We start from the raw sequence: 27,385 nt of genomic DNA on the forward strand, positions 1-27,385 counted from the left end.
AAGAGATGCTAAGCATTTTATTTGGATAAAATTGTCGAACATGTACATGACAAAGGTGCAGACTTACCAAAATACAAAAATTCTGTGAGTAATGAAGATACTATATGCAGCCAAGTACCATGAAGGAAAATGAACAAGAGACAATTGTGCTGCTAATAATGGAAAAGAACCAATGCACCACTTGTTACAGCCACCTAGAAGAATTAGTTCGCTCCGTGTCAGACATTTAAACATATCTATGCAGTTTTGGCTCGGAGAGCAGCTCGCTTGCCTGTGACTGCTTGGAATCCTGACTTTATGCTGGCAACAGAACTTCGGCTGCCACAATGCTTGCACTGGAGAAAAAAGAGGCGAATTTCTCTCTCCAGCAGAGTGTCAGGAGAGCGACAGGTGTGGCAGGTGACATATTCTTCTACAAAGGCAAATACTTGGAGATTGGAGGGTATTTAGGATATTGTGAACGCAATTCGACGTACAGTAGACTGTCCTAAAACGTAAATAATCCGTTCCGAGAACGTTTATATAATAGAGAGGGATTGTATGTTATACGAACAGTAAAATACATGTTAATCCCACGACCAAACAAGCGGAGCGAAGTGGGGGGAGTTCTTATGATAAATGCATGTGCACACAACTTACGAAAATTATTCATCAACAATGAGACGAACCCTCGTCAAGAAATTTCGTCAACAAATTTAAGCATCGTTATGTAAAGTCGTTAAAGTATAATAACGTTACAAAATACATTTAAACCAATTTAAATATGTTACCAAGTCTTTGTAAACCTTCGATAATATCTTAAAACTTACCCATCTGATCGGATTATACACAAATAGACAGATTAATTTCAACGAAAATCGCCACAAAACACTTGAAAAGCTTGGTTTAATAAAAGTTAAGACCGAAAATTGAAACGCCGAGGGACAGATAATAGAACGATGAAGTCTTGCGCAGTTCACGAAAAAATAACGTGCACTTTTCACCAGTCTATAGCATTGTCGAACTGCCGAAGGTTTTGGCAATTAACATAGGAGTACAGAAATCGTTTCATTTTTGCCGATTTCAATTTTTTCATTTTCATTTGCCGACACATTTGAATACTTTCCCATTCTAACTGATGTCCAACGCAGTATAAGTAAAGCAAATGACGATGATATTTTTAACGTTTCTTATGAGATTATTACAATAATTAATTATAAGTTTGGATGACTACAGAACAATGACTACGTAGTACAGACTTTCTAAAAATCTAACGCAGTGTAAGTAAAGGCATGACGATGATATTTTTTCTAACGGTTCTAATGAGATTATTGCAATAATTAATTATAAGTTTGGATGACTACAGGACAATGACGACGTAGTACAGATTTTCTAAAAATCTATATAAATATCGCAACTTCGTGATATTGTTAGCTATGCCGTTTTGAAATGTAAACAAAATTGTGCATTGGTTTTTTATTATTACTATATAAATAATATTGGTTATTCTAATAATATCAGTGCATTTTACTTCTAATATTGGCCAATATTGCATTTCTTTTTTTTGCAGGAGAAGAGATATAAACATATAAGCTTTTCCTTTCATTATTGCTATTTGTTGTATATAATAACACCCAGCACATTACAGCTACCTTTGCAGTTATCCTATTTGACTGCTAATATTGCATTTCTCAACCATCAGTACCCTTTCTTTTTTCCAATATCACTTTGGTCGTGGGCTGTATGACAGTGGAATTTCTAGTTGATAAAATAAATGTAAGAAACTAATTCATTCCAAGATCACCCCAGCACTCACTCCATCAGCCCTTCAAATAGGAAAAAACTAAATTTCTGTAATTTTTTGATTCAATGAATACTTGTGCAGCTACTTATTCTCTGCGCTTTATCGGCACATCTGACGGCCTCTCACGACACACTAGGCTGTTGGAGTACTAGTATATACAATAGAAATACACACTAGGCTGTTGGAGTACTAGTTTATATAATAGAGATACACACTAGGCTGTTGGAGTATTAGTATATATAATAGAAATACACACTAGGCTGTTGGAGTACAAGTATATATAATCGAGATATACACTAGACTGTTGGAGTACTAGTATATATAATAGATACGCACTAGGCTGTTGGAGTACTAGTATATATAATAGATACACACTAGGCTGTTGGAGTATTAGTATATATAATAGAAATACACACTAGGCTGTTGGAGTACAAGTATATATAATCGAGATATACACTAGGCTGTTGGAGTACTAGTATATGTAATAGATACGCACTAGGCTGTTGGAGTACTAGTATATATAATCGAGATATACACTAGACTGTTGGAGTACTAGTATATATAATAAAAATACACACTAGGCTGTTGGAGTACTAGTTTATATAATAGAGATACACACTAAGCTGTTGGAGTACTAGTATATATAATAGAGATACACACTAGGCTGTTGGAGTACTAGTATATATAATAGAAATACACACTAGGCTGTTGGAGTACTAGTATATATAATAGAAATACACACTAGACTGTTGGAGTACTAGTATATATAATAGAAATACACACTAGGCTGTTGGAGTACTAGTATATATAATAGAAATACACACTAGGCTGTTGGAGTACTAGTTTATATAATAGAGATACACACTAGACTGTTGGAGTATTAGTATATATAATAGAGATACACACTAGACTGTTGGAGTACTAGTATATATAATAGAGATATACACTAGACTGTTGGGGTACTAGTATATATAATAGAAATACACACTAGACTGTTGGGGTACTAGTATATATAATAGAAATACACACTAGGCTGTTGGAGTACTAGTATATATAATAGAAATACACACTAAGCTGTTGGAGTACTAGTATATATAATAGAGATACACACTAGGCTGTTGGAGTACTAGTATATATAATAGAAATACACACTAGACTGTTGGAGTACTAGTATATATAATAGAAATACACACTAAGCTGTTGGAGTACTAGTATATATAATAGAGATACACACTAGGCTGTTGGAGTACTAGTATATATAATAGAAATACACACTAGGCTGTTGGAGTACTAGTATATATAATAGAGATACACACTAGACTGTTGGAGTACTAGTATATATAATAGAAATACACACTAGACTGTTGGAGTACTAGTATATATAATAGAAATACACACTAGACTGTTGGGGTACTAGTATATATAATAGAAATACACACTAGACTGTTGGGGTACTAGTATATATAATAGAAATACACACTAGGCTGTTGGAGTACTAGTATATATAATAGAAATACACACTAAGCTGTTGGAGTACTAGTATATATAATAGAGATACACACTAAGCTGTTGGAGTACTAGTATATATAATAGAAATACACACTAAGCTGTTGGAGTACTAGTATATATAATAGAGATACACACTAAGCTGTTGGAGTACTAGAATATATAATAGATACACACTAGGCTGTTGGAGTACTAGTATATATAATAGAGATACACACTAGGCTGCCAGAGTACTAGTATATATAATAGAAATACACACTAGGCTGTTGGAGTACTAGTATATATAATAGAAATACACACTAGACTGTTGGAGTACTAGTATATACAATAGAAATACACACTAGACTGTTGGAGTACTAGTATATATAATAGAAATACACACTAGGCTGCTGGAGTACTAGTATATATAATAGAAATACACACTAGACTGTTGGAGTACTAGAATATATAATAGATACACACTAGACTGTTGGAGTACTAGTATATATAATAGAGATATACACTAGACTGTTGGAGTACTAGTATATATAATAGAGATACGCACTAGGCTGTTGGAGTACTAGTATATATAATAGAAATACACACTAGGCTGTTGGAGTACTAGTATATGTAATAGATACGCACTAGGCTGTTGGAGTACTAGTATATATAATAGAGATACACACTAGACTGTTGGAGTACTAGTATATATAATAGAGATACGCACTAGGCTGTTGGAGTACTAGTATATATAATAGAAATACACACTAGGCTGTTGGAGTACTAGTATATGTAATAGAGATACACACTAGACTGTTGGAGTACTAGTATATATAATAGAGATAATAATATAATACTGTGCCCACTCGCCATAGGATTTTAATCCTATCCAGGGTTGGCGTCGTGTGGTGAAAATTTTTTGTGTCGGGGTATAGAAACCATAGCAATTATAAAATGCAAACATCCCCTGGTAAAAATCGTCAAACTTTTTTGTAAATGCTGTACACATTAATAATTAGTAACCAAATAGTATGCTAACCTTAGTAGCAGTAACTTAGTGTATTTAGCGGTTACGAAATGTCACATTACAATGTACAATGTGTGTGTACAGTAGCAGCAGTATGTACCGTAGGTAGTTCTCATCTTTGAGACAGACGTATACCATAAACTTTGAGTTTAACTTAAATGAATTTAGCTTACTATACACACACTTAACCCTTTGGCTAGGGAAACGAACAAAATGTCGTTTACCAGTTGCGTGGGGAAACGACATCTATGTCGCTTTCGGTAGACGTTTATAAAGCTGTCGCCTAGTAACATTAAACAAAGGATATGAACACTAGTAAGTTTTAAATATCATCAACAAGATATCGGTCAATGATTTACAAAATGAAACGATTATCTGAGAGGCGTTGCTTTGTGCTAAAAGCTAAACAATTCGCGCCTCCTTAGAAAAGAGTAAAAGTTGGAAAAACCAGTCAACATCGGCTTGACTTTCAAAACGGTAAAATAAAAGATTATTTGATCCTGCGATCGTTAGTGATTTTTTGTCTGATCAGAATAAAATAATTCAAATGATAGAAGTGATGTAAACTTTTTGGACTTTTAATATACTTAGAATATACAGAGAAAACGATTGTTATGGTGGCTCGCACGGCTACGTTATAGCGTTTGACTCTACCAAAAAAAAATGCTTCCAAGCATTTCATACAGGAACAATTGCACATGGTTGTATTTTTTAGTAGTAGATATATAAATGAACTAGCTGTGCCACCCGGCGTTGCCCGTGTAATAGAAGAGTATTTGGACAGAAAATTGATTTGTATTTAATATATAACAACATTTCCCATTCTAACTTTCAAACTACATATCATGAGAAAAGTTTTTTGTCTTATAAACAATGAGAAGTAGTGAGTTTTGCTATTAGCCAGTTTAATAATGTGAGCGAACAGCTTCGCGTGACGTTATGCTATCACCCGCGTCACACGCAAAGCAGTTAGGTTTGGTTTTGCTCTGATATAATGACTTATATTGGCAGGCAAGGTGTCAGACTGGTGAACGGCTTGGTCCGAGATCGAATCCTCTTTGGTACAGAATATTTATTCCAAGATTTTAAGATAGTTGGATCTCCGACGACGACACACGGACAGACTTTGAGAAATATAGATGTTTATGTACAAAATGTTTTGTTCATAGAAATAAATTTAAGATCTGAGCTATGCATGTTTATAAAATATCGATTTTATTGAACTTTCGAAAATAAATTACACGAGTTTCGGTTGTTTTTGGGGGGCTTATACCTGGTCAAAGGGCTAAAGTCAAGTTTTTATGTGTGTATTTTAACTATCTACTGAGCTTCAACTTGTCATCGCTAAAATTTTATCACCTATCGGTTTCCGGCTTTGTTTTCACTATAAATTTTGGCTGACCTCATTAAAATCTTCTTCAACCTCATTCGACAAGAAGGCCCAAGCTATGTCGTTCTCGAAGGCGGCCTCTCGCATACTTGGCCATTCAATAGCCATAGAAAGAAAAAACTAAAGTTTATTATTGTATCTTAAACTATCTTTTGAGTGACATGATTTGAGCTGCTACATATATAGTGAGTAGAGCAGAAAGGAGGCAAAAACATATCAATGCTAATTATGTTACTGTGAATGGATCTTCACATGTACTTTTTGTGAGCAGACTAAGAAAAGTTGTCTGATCCCTAACCTTCTGTTTGAAGAGATCGCGACTCCAACTTTGCTACCGATTTTTAAATGGGAAATATTAGGATTTTTACATGAGAAATGCTGGCCTGAGAGAAATCAGTCATACAAAACAGAACAGCATACCGGCATCTTTGCCATTTTAACATAATAAGCCGATTAACTGCCAAATTTGAATTTTGAGCGAAATTTCTGTTGAACTCGTATGACGAAATAGGATTCGAATGGCGCGGACGAGAAATGTGTTTCAATTCGTAAGGCGAAAAAATCCTATAACAGGGACATTGTAACCTGAGAGCGCACTGTACATCTTTTTTTTTCTCCCAAATGCGGTAACACATTGCATATTGAATATTGTGTGTAATTTCAACCGAATAATAGGTCTCATGAAAATTTTCAAGTCGCGAAAATGAACTGGAAGATTGGTGAACTGTACAAATATTGACTGGAAAAAGCTGTGATGCTATATATCGGAAATTTCGGTGTAAAAGTTGACCTGGCGTATAAGTCGAGGTATAAAGTTTGGTTTAAAAATTCTGATTTTGACATGTACCTGCCATGTAAGTCGACCCCTTCTCTGGCTCAAATTGTTTGTTCGCTAATAGTTCAGTTGGCAATAGAGGTGGGTGATGCGTAGCTGATGAAATGGTATTTAAAGACGCCATCAGTGAAAATGCCCATGGTTTTTGCGCCGTCGGCAATACGTACAAATAAAACGAGAGACGACAGTTCTAGTGAAAACCATAAGGCACGAAAAATGATACTTCACCATCGTATTGGTCCGCCTTGCCAATAGAATGAAACAGCCACTTTTGATAATATGTACATTTTTAACAGAAAAGCCATACCGCAAGGCAGATTGATGTCAAGAATCGTGATTTATGTACAAGAAAAAAGATGGATGGACGATAGTGGATATGTCAAATGAATTACCGAAGTGTGGGCTTATGGGCAGGCACTATGAAAAACATGATATTCCAGAAGAGGATCCTAGCGATGACAATTTGAATGGTGAAGAATGGGGCTGTGTTTGATTCATTTCAATTGAGATTACTAGTATTTTACTATTTTATTATTTTATTAATAAATCCAGATACAGTGCATACCGGGTTTTACCTTTTCCTGCCACCTTCAATGTGGCACACAACGTTTTTCTGTCCTCTCCATACGGCATTTTTGTCACTAAACGACATCAACAAAAATGTCTTTCAAAAATCAAATTTGGCGGTCGATGTGCTGAATACATCAGAATAACGAAGAAGCTGATATGCTATTCGCGATCATACGCTATCAAATCTCTCCTACAACGCCTGAAAGAGATATGATAGTGAAAACGAAGCCAGAAACAGGTAATAAAGGTTAAGATGATGACAAAGTTGAAGGTGCGTTAAGTATACACACTAAAACTTAGCTTCAAGTTTTCACCATGGGTGTCTGCATTAGATAATTACTATAATTACTATGGGTTTCTATACAACATTTTTGCCTTTCGATGCCAACACTTGAACCGATTAATGTCGTATGGCAGGGGTCCATTGTGTGTCATATCATGTAATTTTGATTTAAAATGGTTTTTGAAGTTGAATTTTACTAGAACTCGTGACATGAAAAATGTGACCGCTGTATAAATCGATGATGAATTTGTACGCTTGAAATTTGGTGCCAAATTTTCAACTTACACGGCAGAATTTATGGTAATTGTGTTAAAATCGCTCGCTTTTTGAACTAGATTATCTAAAAATTGCATGGTCAAAATCCTTATTAATGAAAACAGCAGGCGTTAATAGGTTTTAAATGAATGACTTCTCAGAATAGCTGAATATTACTGACAATTTTTTTAATTCCCAAGTTGTGTGAAGAATCTCTGGTTAGCACACTATATAAAATGTACGGACAAGCCAATTGGTGCAATCCTATAACAACCACTCGAAAGTTAATGTAGTTAATATACATATGGCGAAGAGTAAATATTTGTGGAAACTGCTTCCACCTTGCGCTAGAATTATCTAGCATGTTGAGTAACTAAAAGTACATAATTGTATCTGTAGTATCATATAGCATACACAGAGCCATAGAACGTATCACAGCAATGTACATGTAATACCTACTTATATATCTGCGAAGGACAGTTTCAATGTGCTTCTGCTGGTACTTTCCTTTGAGAATGAGGGAATTGTTAGCATCCACATTTCCACTGCAATGTAAAGGCAGTAAAGCGTAACAACTATTACTATAACACCCTGAGAGTTGTCTATCTTTTCTTGTAAGAGAAGATTAATGTCAATTGGATGTCAGTACTATTTCATATAGCAAACAATAATTGACCACAAAGCATAACTTCTGCTCTGCATCATTTGCTTAAAATATTTTACAGTGGACTCCCGCCATTACAGTGGACTCCCGCCATACCACACTAATTGTTCCTATGTTGGCATCATTAGACAAAAATGCAGTATAGAGTGGTATAGATACCCATAGTAGTTACCTAATACAAACACCTCCGGGTAAAAAACATCAAAACTATATATTTACTGCACATATTAAAAATTAGAAACAAAATAATATGGTCCCTTCCCAACTATAGTTATCTACAGCAACTTTAGTGTATTTAGTGGTTATGATCTGCTCATGATTCTTACATTTTCCATTAAAGGCTGACTCACAACAAAATTCACATTACAGTTATTTGGTATTAAAAGGTTCACCATGTCTTACTCTGTTGTGTTGTAGGTGCAAAATATTTGCAAATATGATTATACTCTTAAAAGCTAAAAAACAAACAGTTAATCGCAGCCATCACGAGACCGCCGTAGTTTGGATTCTCTTTCCAAAACGGCTCAAATGTGACGTAACTGTGAGAGATGGTTTCTGTTTACACTTTCATGCAACCTTATTCGTCGAAATATTTTCACAAATATACTTCACGCATTCAATAAAACCATGTCCATTGTTCTTACGCATCTGTTTTATTGTCATTGTAATGCTGTCACTTTTAGCAGTGATATCTTATAACTTACCATAAAAATTCATTTAATTTTTTAACCTTAGCTCGAAGGAGTACATATCATTGTCTGATAATCATGACGAGCCTGTTGGTCACCTGTGATAATCGAAAAGTGCTGCAAAAATTATTTTCGAAGTATTGGGTCACATGATCAGATTACGACTTGACGATTAGTTCAAGCCGAAACAAAACTGTAAAGTAGCGAGCATCTATATTTGATACGGGGTCTTCGGTAAAACCCGAAGTGTTTGTCATAAACTAGTGCTACGATAAGTTTATATTGAGCTTTTTATTGGCCTTTCAATTCACGTGAGAACATCACGTGGCAAGACAATAACCAAACTGTCATGGCTACATCAGAGAAATAAACGGATTCCAATCTACGGCGGCTTTTCGTTTTCTTGTAATCACATTTCCACATATTTGGCACCTACAACAGGGTAAGACATGGTGAACCTTTTGATACCAAATAACTGTAATGTGAATTTTGTTGCAAGTCAACCTTTAAGTAGAGGTAAGCTGAATTTAGAATTTCGAGTGAAATAGTGCTGTGAGAGATGAGAATATGATGAGTAGAAAGATATATGAGCTCTAAGCGAAGTCCGAAATTTAAACAACTAACATTCAGAATGTGGCATTTTTTAAATAGATCCCCAGTCGAGAAATAAAAAGGTTTCTTGTTAATAATGCAAATTACTCTTTTTTGATAAATAATTTTTGAAGATAAATTAATGGAGCATTCCCCAAGGCTTCAATACAATATGAAATATTATATTGTATTGAAGCATATATTTATGGCATCAGATGAGGTACAGTTTTAAGCTAATAATTTGGTCAAATGTTATGACAACTTGAAAGCATCAATATCAAATATGTAGTTTGACAGAATATTTAATTGTCTTCGTAAAAAATTTATTTGGCAGTGAAAGAGTTAATGGTAGTGGCAACCATTATTGTCGTCTTACTTTTATTAGTGAAGTTTAGTAAATAAAGGTTCGAGTTGTAGTTGTTGAAATTAACTTAACATAATGTCATTTTGTTTGCTTTCAATCAGAGTTACGCATGTATAATCCAAACCCCTTCGTTCAGAAATTGTTTGCGTTCTAGAATCGGCTCATATGCGGGATATACGGCAACTAATATACCTTCTTATAAGACTTTCACTCATCTTGCAGCAGAACTTTACGACCCACGCCCTATCACTTGCTTTTCAACACCTTGGAAGCTGTCAAGCACAACTAACCTTGTTCCAAGCTCGGCAAGGAGAAACTGCAGAAGGTGCTTGGGAGGTCGCTTCAATAGCTTGCAGATATCTGCAAAGTTTGTGAACGCCGTCTTCTTAGTGCCCACTCTGGCAAGCTGAGGTGGCTTCATTACAAACATCTTTCTCTGACCAAGTTCCATGTCAGGATTTCTTTCTTTCATGATATTGAAAACTCGGTTGAGTAACTGCATTGGAAGACCAATCATTCAGAGATGACAATAACACAAGATTGAAATGCTTGAAGGAATAGTTTGCAAATAGCATGGTGAAACAAACTAGATCCACGGCCAGTTTGTACTAGGGATTATGTATATGTATTTTTGATATTCAGTGCTTCTAATGAACCAACGAAAGTAAAGAAAACTCAGATGCAAACCGTTGCCTGCACCAACTAATGAAAGATTAAAAGACATAGACAGTGTCTTTGTTTGAATTAAGTTGGCATAATGTCATTTCATTTGCTCCCAATCAGAGTTACGCGCGGATAAGCCCGACTCCTTAGTTGGGTAACAATTTTGCGTTCTAGAATCGGCTCATGTGCGGGAATGTACAGTATGTTCTAAATGAACCAGCAAAATGGAATTTCCACAAAGTGGCAAGTGCATTGTTTGAAGTGAAAAGCCTTAATTCTAACACATTGGCAAACTTACACTGTTCGCTATTGCTATACAAATGTTAGTTATTGCTATACCTGTAAACCCGTGTACGTATCCTATTTGTGGCATACTTTTACAATACATTGTATATACAGTACTGATATCCGTAAAAGATTAAGGAGAACTGAAAGGAAAATCAACGCGGCAACAATGAAACTAAATATTTGTGAGCCAATTAGAATCCGTATAACAAAATAGTGAATAGTGCTTAGCAGATATTCTCTGTAGAAGAAAAACAAAAGACGATCAAATTTCATTGAATAGAGTTGTAAAGTTGTCTAGTGCTATTCTTATAAAAGACTAGTTTTATCAGTGACATCGACCAGGCCGTCACTATGGGACTTGTTATTTAACTAGACGACTGCTAGGACACTGACAGCGCAGCGTCATACATGGAAATCAGGGCTAGCGTCGTACATGGAAATTAGGGCCAGCGTCATACATGGAAAATAGGGCCAACGTCAGTGGTGAAGATGCCGTGGAGTTACATCATGTCAATGTAATCTACTGTACAGCTGAACACTCCGCTTCATGTTAAATCTATTCATTTCAAAACAAAGAAATGACTACAACTTTCAAGTGTATGTTATCATCATTAAATGAAACAACAAAGCTGGAAACCAGTAGGATTACTGTACCCGATTTATTCTTAAAACTAGTATAGAAGGCCCCCTGAAACAATGCTGCGTATGCTGATAAACAATACAGTGTATGCTGATAACCAATGCTGCATATGCTGATAAACAATACTGTGTACGCTAACAACTAACACTGCGTATGCTGATGAACAATACTGTGTATGCTGATAACCAATACTGTGTATGCTGATAACCAATACTATGTATGCTGATAACCAATACTGTGTATGCTGATAACTAATACTGCGTATGCTGATAACCAATACTGTGTATGCTGATAACCAATACTGTGTACGCTGATAACCAATACTGCGAATGCTGATAACCAACACTGTGTATGCTGATAGCCAATACTGTGTACGCTGATAGCCAATACTGCGAATGCTAACAACCAATACTGTGTATGCTGATAACTAATACTGTGTATGCTGATAACCAATACTGTGTATGCTGATAACCAATACTGTGTATGCTAATAACCAATACTGTGTACGCTGATAACCAAAACTGTGTACGCTGATAACCAATACTGGGTACGCTGATAACCAATACTGTGTATGCTGATAACCAAAACTGTGTATGCTGATAGCCAATACTGTGTACGCTGATAACCAATACTGTGTATGCTAATAACCAATACTGTGTATGCTAATAACCAATACTGTGTATGCTAATAACCAATACTGTGTATGCTAATAACCAATACTGTGTATGCTGATAACCAATACTGGGTACGCTGATAACCAATACTGTGTATGCTGATAACCAATACTGTGTATGCTAACAACCAATACTGTGTATGCTGATAACCAATACTGTGTATGCTAATAACCAATACTGTGTATGCTAATAACCAATACTGCATATGCTAATAACCAATACTGGGTATGCTGATAACTAATACTGTGTATGCTAACAACCAATACTGCGTATGCTAATAACCAATACTGTGTATGCTAATAACCAATACTGTGTATGCTAATAACCAATACTGTGTATGCTGAAAACAAATACTGGGTATGCTAATAACCAATACTGTGTATGCTGATAACTAATACTGTGTATGCTAACAACCAATACTGTGTATGCTAATAACCAATACTGGGTATGCTGATAACACATACTGCGTATGCTGATAACCAATACTGCGTATGCTAATAATCAATACTGTGTATGCTAATAACCAATACTGTGTATGCTGATAACCAATACTGCGTATGCTGATAACCAATACTGTGTATGCTAATAACCAATACTGTGTATGCTGATAACCAATACTGCGTATGCTAATAACCAATACTGTGTATGCTAATAACCAATACTGTGTATGCTGATAACCAATACTGCGTATGCTGATAACCAATACTGTGTATGCTAATAACCAATACTGTGTATGCTAATAACCAATACTGTGTATGCTAATAACCAATACTGTGTATGCTGATAACCAATACTGTGTATGCTGATAACCAATTCTGTGTATGCTGATAACCAATACTGCGTATGCTGATAACCAATACTGTGTATGCTGATAACTAATACTGCGTATGCTGATAACCAATACTGCGTATGCTGATAACCAATACTGCGTATGCTGATAACCAATACTGTGTATGCTGATAACTAATACTGTGTATGCTGATAACCAATACTGCGTATGCTGATAACCAATACTGCGTATGCTGATAACCAATACTGCGTATGCTAATAACCAATACTGTGTATGCTAATAACCAATACTGCGTATGCTAATAACCAATACTGTGTATGCTGATAACCAATACTGTGTATGCTAACAACCAATACTGTGTATGCTAATAACCAATACTGTGTATGCTGATAACCAATACTGCGTATGCTGATAACCAATACTGTGTATGCTAAAAACCAATACTGTGTATGCTAAAAACCAATACTGCGTATGCTAATAACCAATACTGTGTATGCTGATAACCAATACTGTGTATGCTAATAACCAATACTGTGTATGCTGATAACCAATACTGCGTATGCTAATAACCAATACTGTGTATGCTGATAACCAATACTGTGAATGCTAATAACTAATACTGTGTATGCTAATAACCAATACTGTGTATGCTAATAACTAATACTGTGTATGCTAATAACCAATACTGTGAATGCTAATAACTAATACTGTGTATGCTAATAACCAATACTGTGTATGCTAATAACCAATACTGTGTATGCTGATAACCAATACTGTGTATGCTGATAACCAATACTGTGTATGCTAATAACCAATACTGTGTATGCTGATAACCAATACTGTGTATGCTAATAACCAATACTGGGTATGCTGATAAACAATACTGTGTATGCTAAAAACCAATACTGTGTATGCTAAAAACCAATACTGTGTATGCTAATAACTAATACTGTGTATGCTAATAACCAATACTGCGTATGCTAATAACCAATACTGTGTATGCTGATAACCAATACTGTGTATGCTAATAACCAATACTGTGTATGCTAATAACCAATACTGTGTATGCTGATAACCAATACTGTGTATGCTAATAACCAATACTGTGTATGCTAATAACCAATACTGTGTATGCTAATAACCAATACTGTGTATGCTGATAACCAATACTGGGTATGCTGATAACCAATACTGTGTATGCTAATAACCAATACTGTGTATGCTGATAACCAATACTGTGTATGCTGATAACTAATAATGTGTATGCTAATAACCAATACTGTGTATGCTGATAACCAATACTGTGTATGCTGATAACCAATACTGCGTATGCTAATAACCAATACTGTGTATGCTGATAACCAATACTGTGTATGCTGATAACCAATACTGCGTATGCTGATAACCAATACTGTGTATGCTAATAACCAATACTGTGTATGCTGATAACTAATACTGTGTATGCTAATAACCAATACTGTGTATGCTAATAACCAATACTGTGTATGCTGATAACCAATACTGTGTATGCTGATAACTAATAATGTGTATGCTAATAACTAATACTGTGTATGCTAATAACTAATACTGTGTATGCTAATAACCAATACTGTGTATGCTAATAACCAATACTGTGTATGCTGATAACTAATACTGCGTATGCTAATAACCAATACTGTGTATGCTAATAACCAATACTGTGTATGCTGATAACCAATACTGTGTATGCTAATAACCAATACTGTGTATGCTAATAACCAATACTGTGTATGCTGATAACCAATACTGTGTATGCTAATAACCAATACTGTGTATGCTAATAACCAATACTGTGTATGCTGATAACCAATACTGTGTATGCTGATAACCAATACTGCGTATGCTAATAACCAATACTGTGTATGCTGATAACCAATACTGTGAATGCTAATAACTAATACTGTGTATGCTAATAACCAATACTGTGTATGCTAATAACCAATACTGTGTATGCTGATAACCAATACTGTGTATGCTGATAACCAATACTGTGTATGCTAATAACCAATACTGTGTATGCTGATAACCAATACTGTGTATGCTAATAACCAATACTGGGTATGCTGATAAACAATACTGTGTATGCTAAAAACCAATACTGTGTATGCTAAAAACCAATACTGCGTATGCTAATAACCAATACTGTGTATGCTGATAACCAATACTGTGTATGCTAATAACCAATACTGTGTATGCTAATAACCAATACTGTGTATGCTGATAACCAATACTGTGTATGCTAATAACCAATACTGTGTATGCTAATAACCAATACTGCGTATGCTGATAACTAATACTGCGTATGCTAATAACCAATACTGTGTATGCTGATAACTAATACTGTGTATGCTGATAACCAATACTGTGTATGCTAATAACCAATACTGTGTATGCTAATAACCAATACTGTGTATGCTAATAACCAATACTGTGTATGCTGATAACTAATACTGTGTATGCTGATAACCAATACTGTGTATGCTAATAACCAATACTGCGTATGCTGATAACTAATACTGCGTATGCTAATAACCAATACTGTGTATGCTGATAACCAATACTGTGTATGCTGATAACCAATACTGTGTATGCTGATAACTAATAATGTGTATGCTAATAACCAATACTGTGTATGCTGATAACCAATACTGTGTATGCTAATAACCAATACTGTGTATGCTGATAACCAATACTGTGTATGCTAATAACCAATACTGTGTATGCTGATAACCAATACTGTGTATGCTGATAACCAATACTGTGTATGCTGATAACTAATACTGCGTATGCTGATAACTAATACTGTGTATGCTAATAACCAATACTGTGTATGCTAATAACCAATACTGTGTATGCTAAAAACCAATACTGTGTATGCTAATAACCAATACTGTGTATGCTGATAACCAATACTGTGTATGCTGATAACCAATACTGTGTATGCTGATAACTAATAATGTGTATGCTAATAACCAATACTGTGTATGCTGATAACCAATACTGCGTATGCTGATAACCAACACTGTGTATGCTGATAGCCAATACTGTGTACGCTGATAACCAATACTGCAAATGCTAAGAACCAATACTGTGTATGCTGATAACTAATACTGCGTATGCTAATAACCAATACTGTGTATGCTGATAACCAATACTGGGTATGCTGATAACTAATACTGTGTATGCTAACAACCAATACTGTGTATGCTGATAACCAATACTGTGTATGCTGATAACTAATAATGTGTATGCTAATAACCAATACTGTGTATGCTGATAACCAATACTGGGTATGCTGATAACCAATACTGTGTATGCTAACAACCAATACTGTGTATGCTGATAACCAATACTGGGTATGCTGATAACTAATACTGTGTATGCTAACAACCAATACTGTGTATGCTGATAACTAATACTGCGTATGCTAATAACCAATACTGTGTATGCTAATAACCAATACTGTGTATGCTAACAACCAATACTGTGTATGCTGATAACTAATACTGTGTATGCTAATAACCAATACTGTGTATGCTGATAACTAATACTGTGTATGCTAATAACCAATACTGTGTATGCTAATAACCAATACTGTGTATGCTAATAACCAATACTGTGTATGCTAATAACCAATACTGCGTATGCTGATAACTAATACTGTGTATGCTGATAACTAATACTGTGTATGCTAATAACCAATACTGCGTATGCTGATAACCAACACTGTGTATGCTGATAGCCAATACTGTGTACGCTGATAACCAATACTGTGTATGCTAATAACCAATACTGTGTATGCTAATAACCAATACTGTGTATGCTAATAACCAATACTGCGAATGCTAATAACCAATACTGTGTATGCTGATAACTAATACTGCGTATGCTAATAACCAATACTGCGTATGCTAATAACCAATACTGTGTATGCTGATAACCAATACTGTGTATGCTGATAACCAATACTGTGTATGCTGATAACTAATAATGTGTATGCTAATAACCAATACTGTGTATGCTGATAACCAATACTGCGTATGCTGATAACCAACACTGTGTATGCTGATAGCCAATACTGTGTACGCTGATAACCAATACTGCAAATGCTAAGAACCAATACTGTGTATGCTGATAACTAATACTGCGTATGCTAATAACCAATACTGTGTATGCTGATAACCAATACTGGGTATGCTGATAACTAATACTGTGTATGCTAACAACCAATACTGTGTATGCTGATAACTAATACTGCGTATGCTAATAACCAATACTGTGTATGCTAATAACCAATACTGTGTATGCTAACAACCAATACTGTGTATGCTAATAACCAATACTGTGTATGCTGATAACTAATACTGTGTATGCTAACAACCAATACTGTGTATGCTGATAAACAATACTGCGTATGCTGATAACTAATACTGCGTATGCTGATAAACAATACTGCGTATGCTAATAAGCAATACTGTGTATGCTGATAAACAATACTGCGTATGCTGATAACTAATACTGCGTATGCTGATAAACAATACTGCGTATGCTGATAACTAATACTGCGTATGCTGATAAACAATACTGTGTATGCTGATAAGCAATACTGCGTATGCTGATAACTAATACTGCGTATGCTGATAAACAATACTGTGTATGCTGATAAACAATACTGCGTATGCTGATAACTAATACTGCGTATGCTGATAAACAATACTGCGTATGCTGATAACTAATACTGCGTATGCTGATAAACAATACTGTGTATGCTAACAACCAATACTGTGTATGCTGATAAGCAATACTGTGTATGCTAATAACCAATACTGTGTATGCTAATAACCAATACTGTGTATGCTAATAACCAATACTGTGTATGCTAACAACCAATACTGTGTATGCTGATAACCAATACTGTGTATGCTGATAACTAATACTGCGAATGCTAACAACCAATACTGTGTATGCTGATAACTAATACTGTGTATGCTAATAACCAATACTGTGTATGCTAATAACCAATACTGTGTATGCTAATAACCAATACTGTGTATGCTAATAACCAATACTGTGTATGCTAACAACCAATACTGTGTATGCTGATAACCAATACTGTGTATGCTGATAACTAATACTGCGAATGCTAACAACCAATACTGTGTATGCTGATAACTAATACTGTGTATGCTAATAACCAATACTGTGTATGCTAATAACCAATACTGTGTATGCTGATAAAGAATACTGCGTATGCTGATAACTAATACTGCGTATGCTGATAAACAATACTGCGTATGCTGATAACTAATACTGCGTATGCTGATAAACAATACTGCGTATGCTGATAACTAATACTGCGTATGCTGATAAACAATACTGTGTATGCTGATAAGCAATACTGTGTATGCTAATAACCAATACTGTGTATGCTAATAACCAATACTGTGTATGCTAATAACCAATACTGTGTATGCTGATAAAGAATACTGCGTATGCTGATAACTAATACTGCGTATGCTGATAAACAATACTGTGTATGCTGATAAACAATGCTGTGTATGCTGATAAACAATGCTGTGTATGCTGATAACTAATACTGTGTATGCTAATAACCAATACTGTGTATGCTGATAAACAATACTGCGTATGCTGATAACTAATACTGCGTATGCTGATAAACAATACTGTGTATGCTGATAAACAATACTGTGTACGCTAATAAACAATACTGCGTATGCTGATAACTAATACTGCGTATGCTGATAACTAATACTGTGTATGCTGATAAACAATGCTGTGTATGCTGATAACTAATACTGTGTATGCTAATAACCAATACTGTGTATGCTGATAAACGATACTGCGTATGCTAATAACCAATACTGTGTATGCTGATAACCAATACTGTGTATGCTGATAAACAATACTGCGTATGCTGATAACTAATACTGCGTATGCTGATAAACAATGCTGCAAATGGGGATAAAGGAAAAAATCAACATTCACAACACCGTGGTAAATAGGTATATATGTGTTCTGGTCAAATATCCTCCGACTTGGGCAAATAAAGGTAATCTTATCCATGTTAAATGCCGTTATTTCAAGGAGTATATCATTTAAGAACCATAAGGGTAGCTAAAAAATACACCAAGCAACGTTATTGAACTAAGATCTATCGTCTAAATGAAGAAAATCTGGGTTGACAGGCTATAGGAAGTAGAGCGATGAAATGAGGAAAATCAGAAGACAATTACCTGCTCATATGTATAATCCTCATTGGTCTTTGTATATTCTCCCTCTTCAACCTTGACCGATCTGACAGCCTCTTCCTGCCCAAGCACCTGGCTTGTGTCATTTATCTTCACTTTCTTCTTGTCTTTCGATTTTTTCTTATGTGAGCCAAACTCCTTGATGAAGTCATCCTCGGCGACCTAGCAAACAACCTCAAGCGTATAAAAGTGGGTCGAGTTTGTCAAGTACAGCATGACATAGAGAGTAATAATAATATCAAGTACAACATGGCATAGAGAGTAATAATAATAGCAAGCACAGCATGACATAGAGAGTAATAATAATATCAAGTACAGCATGACACAGAGAGTAATAATAATATCAAGTACAACATGACACAGAGAGTAATGATAATATTAAGTACAGCATGACATAGAGAGTAATAATAATATCAAGTACAACATGGCATAGAGAGTAATAATAATATCAAGTACAGCATGACATAGAGAGTAATAATAATATCAAGTACAGCATGACATAGAGAGTAATAATAATATCAAGTACAACATGGCATAGAGAGTAATAATAATAGCAAGTACAGCATGACATAGAGAGTAATAATAATATCAAGTACAGCATGACACAGAGAGTAATAATAATATCAAGTACAACATGACATAGAGAGTAATGATAATATTAAGTACAGCATGACATAGAGAGTAATAATAATATCAAGTACAGCATGGCATAGAGAGTAATAATAATATCAAGTACAACATGACATAGAGAGTAATAATAATATCAAGTACAGCATGACATAGAGAGTAATAATAATATCAAGTACAACATGGCATAGAGAGTAATAATAATATCAAGTACAGCATGACAGAGAGTAATAATAATATCAAGTACAGCATGGCATAGAGAGTAATAATAATATCAAGTACAACATGGCATAGAGAGTAATAATAATAGCAAGTACAGCATGACATAGAGAGTAATAATAATATCAAGTACAGCATGACACAGAGAGTAATAATAATATCAAGTACAACATGACACAGAGAGTAATGATAATATTAAGTACAGCATGACATAGAGAGTAATAATAATAGCAAGTACAGCATGACATAGAGAGTAATAATAATATCAAGTACAGCATGACACAGAGAGTAATAATAATATCAAGTACAACATGACACAGAGAGTAATGATAATATTAAGTACAGCATGACATAGAGAGTAATAATAATATCAAGTACAACATGACATAGAGAGTAATAATAATATCAAATACAGCATGACATAGAGAGTAATAATAATATCAAGTACAGCATGACATAGAGAGTAATAATAATATCAAGTACAACATGACATAGAGAGTAATAATAATATCAAGTACAACATGACATAGAGAGTAATAATAATATCAAGTACAACATGACAGAGAGTAATAATAATATCAAGTACAACATGACAGAGAGTAATAATAATATCAAGTACAACATGACATAGAGAGTAATAATAATATCAAGTACAACATGACATAGAGAGTAATAATAATATCAAGTACAACATGACATAGAGAGTAATAATAATATCAAGTACAACATGACATAGAGAGTAATAATAATATCAAGTACAACATGACATAGAGAGTAATAATAATATCAAGTACAACATGACATAGAGAGTAATAATAATATCAAATACAGCATGACATAGAGAGTAATAATAATATCAAGTACAGCATGACATAGAGAGTAATAATAATATCAAGTACAACATGACATAGAGAGTAATAATAATATCAAGTACAACATGACATAGAGAGTAATAATAATATCAAGTACAACATGACATAGAGAGTAATAATAATATCAAGTACAACATGACAGAGAGTAATAATAATATCAAGTACAACATGACATAGAGAGTAATAATAATATCAAGTACAACATGACATAGAGAGTAATAATAATATCAAGTACAACATGACATAGAGAGTAATAATAATATCAAGTACAACATGACATAGAGAGTAATAATAATATCAAGTACAACATGACATAGAGAGTAATAATAATATCAAGTACAACATGACATAGAGAGTAATAATAATATCAAGTACAACATGACATAGAGAGTAATAATAATATCAAGTACAACATGACATAGAGAGTAATAATAATATCAAGTACAACATGACATAGAGAGTAATAATAATATCAAGTACAACATGACATAGAGAGTAATAATAATATCAAGTACAACATGACATAGAGAGTAATAATAATATCAAGTACAACATGACATAGAGAGTAATAATAATATCAAGTACAACATGACGTAGAGAGTAATAATAATATCAAGTACAACATGACATAGAGAGTAATAATAATATCAAGTACAACATGGCATAGAGAGTAATAATAATATCAAGTACAACATGACATAGAGAGTAATAATAATATCAAGTACAACATGACATAGAGAGTAATAATAATATCAAGTACAGCATGACATAGAGAGTAATAATAATATCAAGTACAACATGACATAGCGAGTAATAATAATATCAAGTACAACATGACACAGAGAGTAATAATAATATCAAGTACAGCATGACATAGAGAGTAATAATAATATCAAGTACAGCATGGCATAGAGAGTAATAATAATATCAAGTACAACATAACATAGAGAGTAATAATAATATCAAGTACAGCATGACATAGAGAGTAATAATAATATCAAGTACAACATAACATAGAGAGTAATAATAATATCAAGTACAGCATGACATAGAGAGTAATAATAATATCAAGTACAGCATGACATAGAGAGTAATAATAATATCAAGTACAACATGACATAGAGAGTAATAATAATATCAAGTACAACATGGCATAGAGAGTAATAATAATATCAAGTACAGCATGACCTAGAGAGTAATAATAATATCAAGTACAACATGGCATAGAGAGTAATAATAATATCAAGTACAACGTGACATAGAGAGTAATAATAATATCAAGTACAGCATGGCATAGAGAGTAATAATAATATCAAGTACAACATGACATAGAGAGTAATATTAATATCAAGTACAACATGACATAGAGAGTAATAATAACATCAAGACACTTTTATCACGGCATTTTAAGGAACTGTTGAAAGATAGTCCATAGTGTAGTAACTTACTTTCCAATTATACTGCAAGAGTTGAAAAATTATTTTTGAAGAAAGTTTATTTGGAAGGTTTGGAAGAAATCCAGTGTCCTCGTATAATTTTGAAAAAATTAAAAAAAAAAGTTGAAGATCTCAAATATTCAGAAAACAGATTGTGATTGACTGCCTATTCGACAAGCGTACAGAACAAAGTAAGAAGACCTAATGCGACATCTGAATCGAACACATTTTTTATTATTGTGCTCATCCGAAAATGAAAGCTCTCCTGCTGAGGTTTAATCGCCAATAAGAACACAAAAACCAAAAGAATCAATAAATGGAAGGAAGATGAATGCAAGGAAGATGAATGCAAGGAAGATGAAAGGAAAAGATACATAACTTACCTCAGGTAATGTTTCTGCAACAGACTTCATGTCTATCTGTGGTTCCGCGAGTTCAGACTTCACTTCTGTAACATATCTGAGCGAATTAAATAACGCTTTATAAAGAGACTGTCAAGTCATTAGCCAAGACACTGGGCAGAGTATTCCTTACAGAGGCGCTCATGACATATTTTCATCATCATCGGCAGGGTTGGCTTGGTTTAAACCGAGTGGTTTAAACCAGCAGAAAAAAGCTCCTAGTGATTCATGCGCGGTAGAAATGCAATTATATGTAATTATTAGCTGTAGAAGTTTATTTAGCACATAGTAGTAAATTGATAGCAGAGCTCAAGTTAAAACTACATGAAATCCTAGCACAACAATGAATTAGTGAATTTCATTTTCAATTGGTTTTATCAAGTGATATAATGATCTTTTTAATGATGAAATATTAAAACCATGTGAAATATACTAATCCAATCGTCTCTAATAATGAGTGCATACTTTCTCAACTCTGGCCAGTGAGAAAGGTTTACTTATAACTAGAAATTAAAACAATAAAATCCTTTTGGGCAAAAGCTTTAAAGGTTGACTTGCAACAAAATTCGCATAGCGACAGCCGTTGTTTGGATTCTCTTTCCAAAACGGCTCAAATGCGACGTAGTTGTAGGAGATGGCTTCTGTTTACACTTTCAAGCAACTTCATTTGTCGGAACATTTTCACAAATATACTTCACGCATTCAATAAAACCATGTCTATTGTTCTTAAGCATCTGTTTTATCATCATTGTAATGCTGTCACTTTTAGCAGTGATATCTTATAACTTACCATAAAAATACATTTAATTTTTTAACCTTAGCTCGAAGGAGTACATATCATTGTCTGATAATCAAGACGAGTCTGTTGGTCACTTGTGATAATCGAAAAGTGCTGCAAAAATTATTTTCGAAGTATTGGGTCACATGATCAGATTACGACTTGACGATTAGACCAAACCGAAACAAAACTGAAAAGTAGCGAGCATCTATATTTGATACGGGGTCTTCGGTAAAAGCCGAAGTGTTCGTCATAAACTAGTGCTACGATAAGTTTTATATTGAGCTTTGTATTGGCCTTTCAATTCACGTGAGAACATCACGTGACAAGACAATAACCAAACTGTCATGGTTACGTCAGAGAAATAAAAAGATTCCAATCTACGGCGGCTTTTCGTTTTTGAGCCATTAAGAGCTTGTAATCACATTTCCACATATTTGGCACCTACAACAGAGTAAGACATGGTGAATCTTTTGATACCAAATAACTGTAATGTAAATTTTGTTGCAAGTCAACCTTTAAATTTGCAAACTAATATTTCATTTATTGGGCACAAGCCAAAGTAGTTGGATAATTAGAATTCAGTTTATCAAGTTTTTTGTGTTTGAAAAAAGTTAAAGTTGTGCCTCAAATTTCCAACAAGTTGTGCCTCGCCAACAGGATCCCGTTTGGCAGTTTTTCACGAACTGCAAAAGGCAAAGGTTCCAAGGCAGAATGTAATAGGTGTGCTGTCGTAACGCGAGGTCACGCAGATAGGCTTAAAGCTCACATAGCAAAATGTCAAGCTGAAAACACCAATTTAGACAGTGATGCTGGCATTCAGGTGATAGAAGTTGAGTCATCTGCTACTGCTCCAAACACTAGCAATGCATCTGCATTATGCTCTGCTCTACACTACCACACGACTTATCACTAGGATTAAAGTTCCTACTTATACAGTTTTCTCTCTTTTTCCCATAACAGCTCCCACAGTACCATCTTTAATAGATGATTCCACATATGTATGTTCAATACTCACTCATGCAACTATAGTAAGTGATGTTAATTAGACTTGAAATTGCAAAAACCTTGGTAAAATTATAAAAACCATAAAAACCGGTTTAAACCATAAAAACCGGTTTAAACCATAAATACCTGGTTTTTTCATAAAAACCATGGTTTTTTTAATCCTGATCATCGGATAATGAAACGAAACATCAACATAACAAGAGGAAAACCTAGCCGTGCGTCAAACAAAGAAATAGCATTAAATAAATACACAGCATACAGGATCCAACCCTGCATTGGACTGGCTCCGACCATTGAACTTAAATAACTTGAATACTTGAGCTTAAATAACTTCGGTCGATTGAATAGTGTATGGAGATGAAAAGGAAACTTCTTTCCTACTCATGTACTGAATGTTGAATGTCAGAAAAGCCTACTTTGTGATAAAATAGCTAAATCGGATGGCCATGTAAAATATTGAAAATTTTTCTCATGAGAAACATCTAATAAAACCTGACTGAACACTCGGCAGCGAAGAACAACATTTGACCACAATGGATTTTGAGCGAAAAAGTGTTGCAATTTTTAATCAACTTTGTATACATAAAACACTGAAACTAATTCATCCAATCCAACATAATTATCACAATGGTAGCGGTATTTGGATAATTAGGAACCTGCACAAATGTGAATGTCTGAATGGCGAAGGGCCAGTAACAAACAAAGTTTATCTAATAAACACAGATAGGTAACAAACGACAAAACTAATACATGTTTTGTGTAACATAACATGCTCTGAACATAAAGCGGCTCAGATAAATTCCTTCGCAGTGTCAACCAGTTCAGCCTGTCCCATCGGTGCAAACAAAAACCTTGAGAAGTTTCAATGCAGAGTTTCAATGCTTTTCGGATTTGGTGAAATGTTATCAACAGCAATTACATACCTGTTGTTGCTTCATCTGTAACTGGAGTACCACCTGCTAGGGCAGATTCCAGGTCAAAAGGTGTCTTCTTTTTCTTCTTCTTTTTTTTCATGCTTGGATCAAAGATCTAGAAGAGTATATACAGCAATTGAACATTGTGAGCAACATTACAAATTCACCAACATCAACTCCATAATCTGTGATTAGAGATTAATGAGATCGTAGATAAAAAGAAAACTATTCAAAACCTCCGTAAAACTTCTCTGCGTAGATATATCATGTATTAATTCACAAGACAATGTTTACATAAAGTATGAGCATAACAGAGGCTACCAAATACTGCTAGGCCAAAAGTTTTCTATTCACCAGAAAAAGTCAATCTCTCATACAATGCTGAAAATATACTCTCTCCCTAAGTACCATGTCCTAGAACGTAGGTGGTCCCGGTATCTCCCGCACTTCCTATAACCATTGACTTTTCTAGGCAGGTTTCAACAGTGGTTTCCCATTACTTTTTGCTGGGTATTTTATTGAGAAACTCTAGCTAGTTAAGCTGCCGGCTCACAGAGGAGCTCCTTCACCCTTTATCAGGCTTTGTTTGCAGTCCTGCAGGATTGCTAGCCACCTTCCTTGTACTAGCTGGAATGCAGATGGGGAGCCGGTGTAGTCGCCAATGACCCTACCAGATTTGGCACAGGAGCAATTGTGCTTGGACGCCTTTCCTAACACCACCATGGTTAATAGGTAACTCGAACCACTGACCGATTGATCTTAAGCCAACGCCTTAACCACTGAACCCCGTCTGCTTCGGCGAAGATAGTCTAATGTTCTACGAAAAATTTCAAAGGCACAATGAATTCTGATTAATCATCATTGACTTTGCTGGACTATGGACCAGCAAGGTCTCTTTAAGCTGGGCATTTTCAGCTTCCAGACGAGCACATTTCAAACGGACAGCAATGTCCCTGTCACTGGAGGTAGTAGGCGTCGAAAGACTTTCTGTAGCCATTGGGCGTTTCCGTTTCTTCAGTTCCCATTATTTTGTGGCTTGGCAGGAAGCAGCTGGTCTTCATTGAATGTTACGTTGGGCAGGTTATTTATATATGTGCATTTTGCATTAGGTCGCCCAGTTTCCTGTTAACAAACTCCCAAAGTGGTCTACTGTTCATCATTTTCATTGTTTTTAGTAAATGAATGTAAAGACTGACGAGTTCCTTCCATCATATTTATCCATTCCTGGATGCGTTTACGACTTTACGCTAAAACCTACTTCAATTTTATCACATCGCTTATTCTGACTTTTCTTAATTGTATTAAAAGTAGTACAAACATTTAATTACCACCACTGCAAGGTTTAGATAAGTTTAAAAAAGAACAAATATATTCCTAGCACTTGATAGGTGATAACACAAACGTTCGGTCATTTATACTAGGTAATGAGTTTATCTAAATACATGTAGTTGCATTTCGAGCTAGAGCAACTTAATAACATGAGAATATCGAGTCTATCAACTGCCAGGAAAATACGCAGAAAAATTAAACCAATTTAACTTCAATGGTACCGACGTTAATGTAGAGTAAGCTTACGTAGCATGCAATATCGCATAACTTCATTCCTGTAACTGCCACAAGTAAATATGATTCTTCTGGTTACCTGTTCGGAAGGTTGCTCCATCTCGGTATCTTGATCAGGCATGATCCACCTAAATTGAATAATACCAGAAAAGGACGCAGGCAAATTTGCTTGTAGTTGATCGATTTATCCTGACTGAATGGCGTAGATGAATTTGGATGGGAATATTGCATCAGTTTTTCACCAGGCGGTTGACTGCGTTCCCATATT

The 27,385-nt window shown here is 34.8% G+C and overlaps 1 protein-coding gene across 1 annotated transcript; it reads right to left on the reverse strand.

Moving 5' to 3' along the window:
• Positions 1–27,385, reverse strand: LOC137386999 (eukaryotic translation initiation factor 2 subunit 2-like). The gene is made up of 7 exons (XM_068073271.1): positions 27,197–27,385; positions 25,564–25,669; positions 22,837–22,901; positions 19,285–19,461; positions 10,227–10,432; positions 8,088–8,173; positions 1–412 (listed from the first exon to the last, which is right to left on the reverse strand). The coding sequence occupies exons 1-7, from the start codon at positions 27,236–27,238 to the stop codon at positions 237–239; spliced, it is 858 nt and encodes a 285-aa protein (XP_067929372.1). The 5' UTR covers positions 27,239–27,385; the 3' UTR covers positions 1–236.

The sequence above is a fragment of the Watersipora subatra genome, chromosome 2 (assembly GCF_963576615.1).
Source record: "Watersipora subatra chromosome 2, tzWatSuba1.1, whole genome shotgun sequence".
Taxonomy (NCBI): domain Eukaryota; kingdom Metazoa; phylum Bryozoa; class Gymnolaemata; order Cheilostomatida; family Watersiporidae; genus Watersipora; species Watersipora subatra.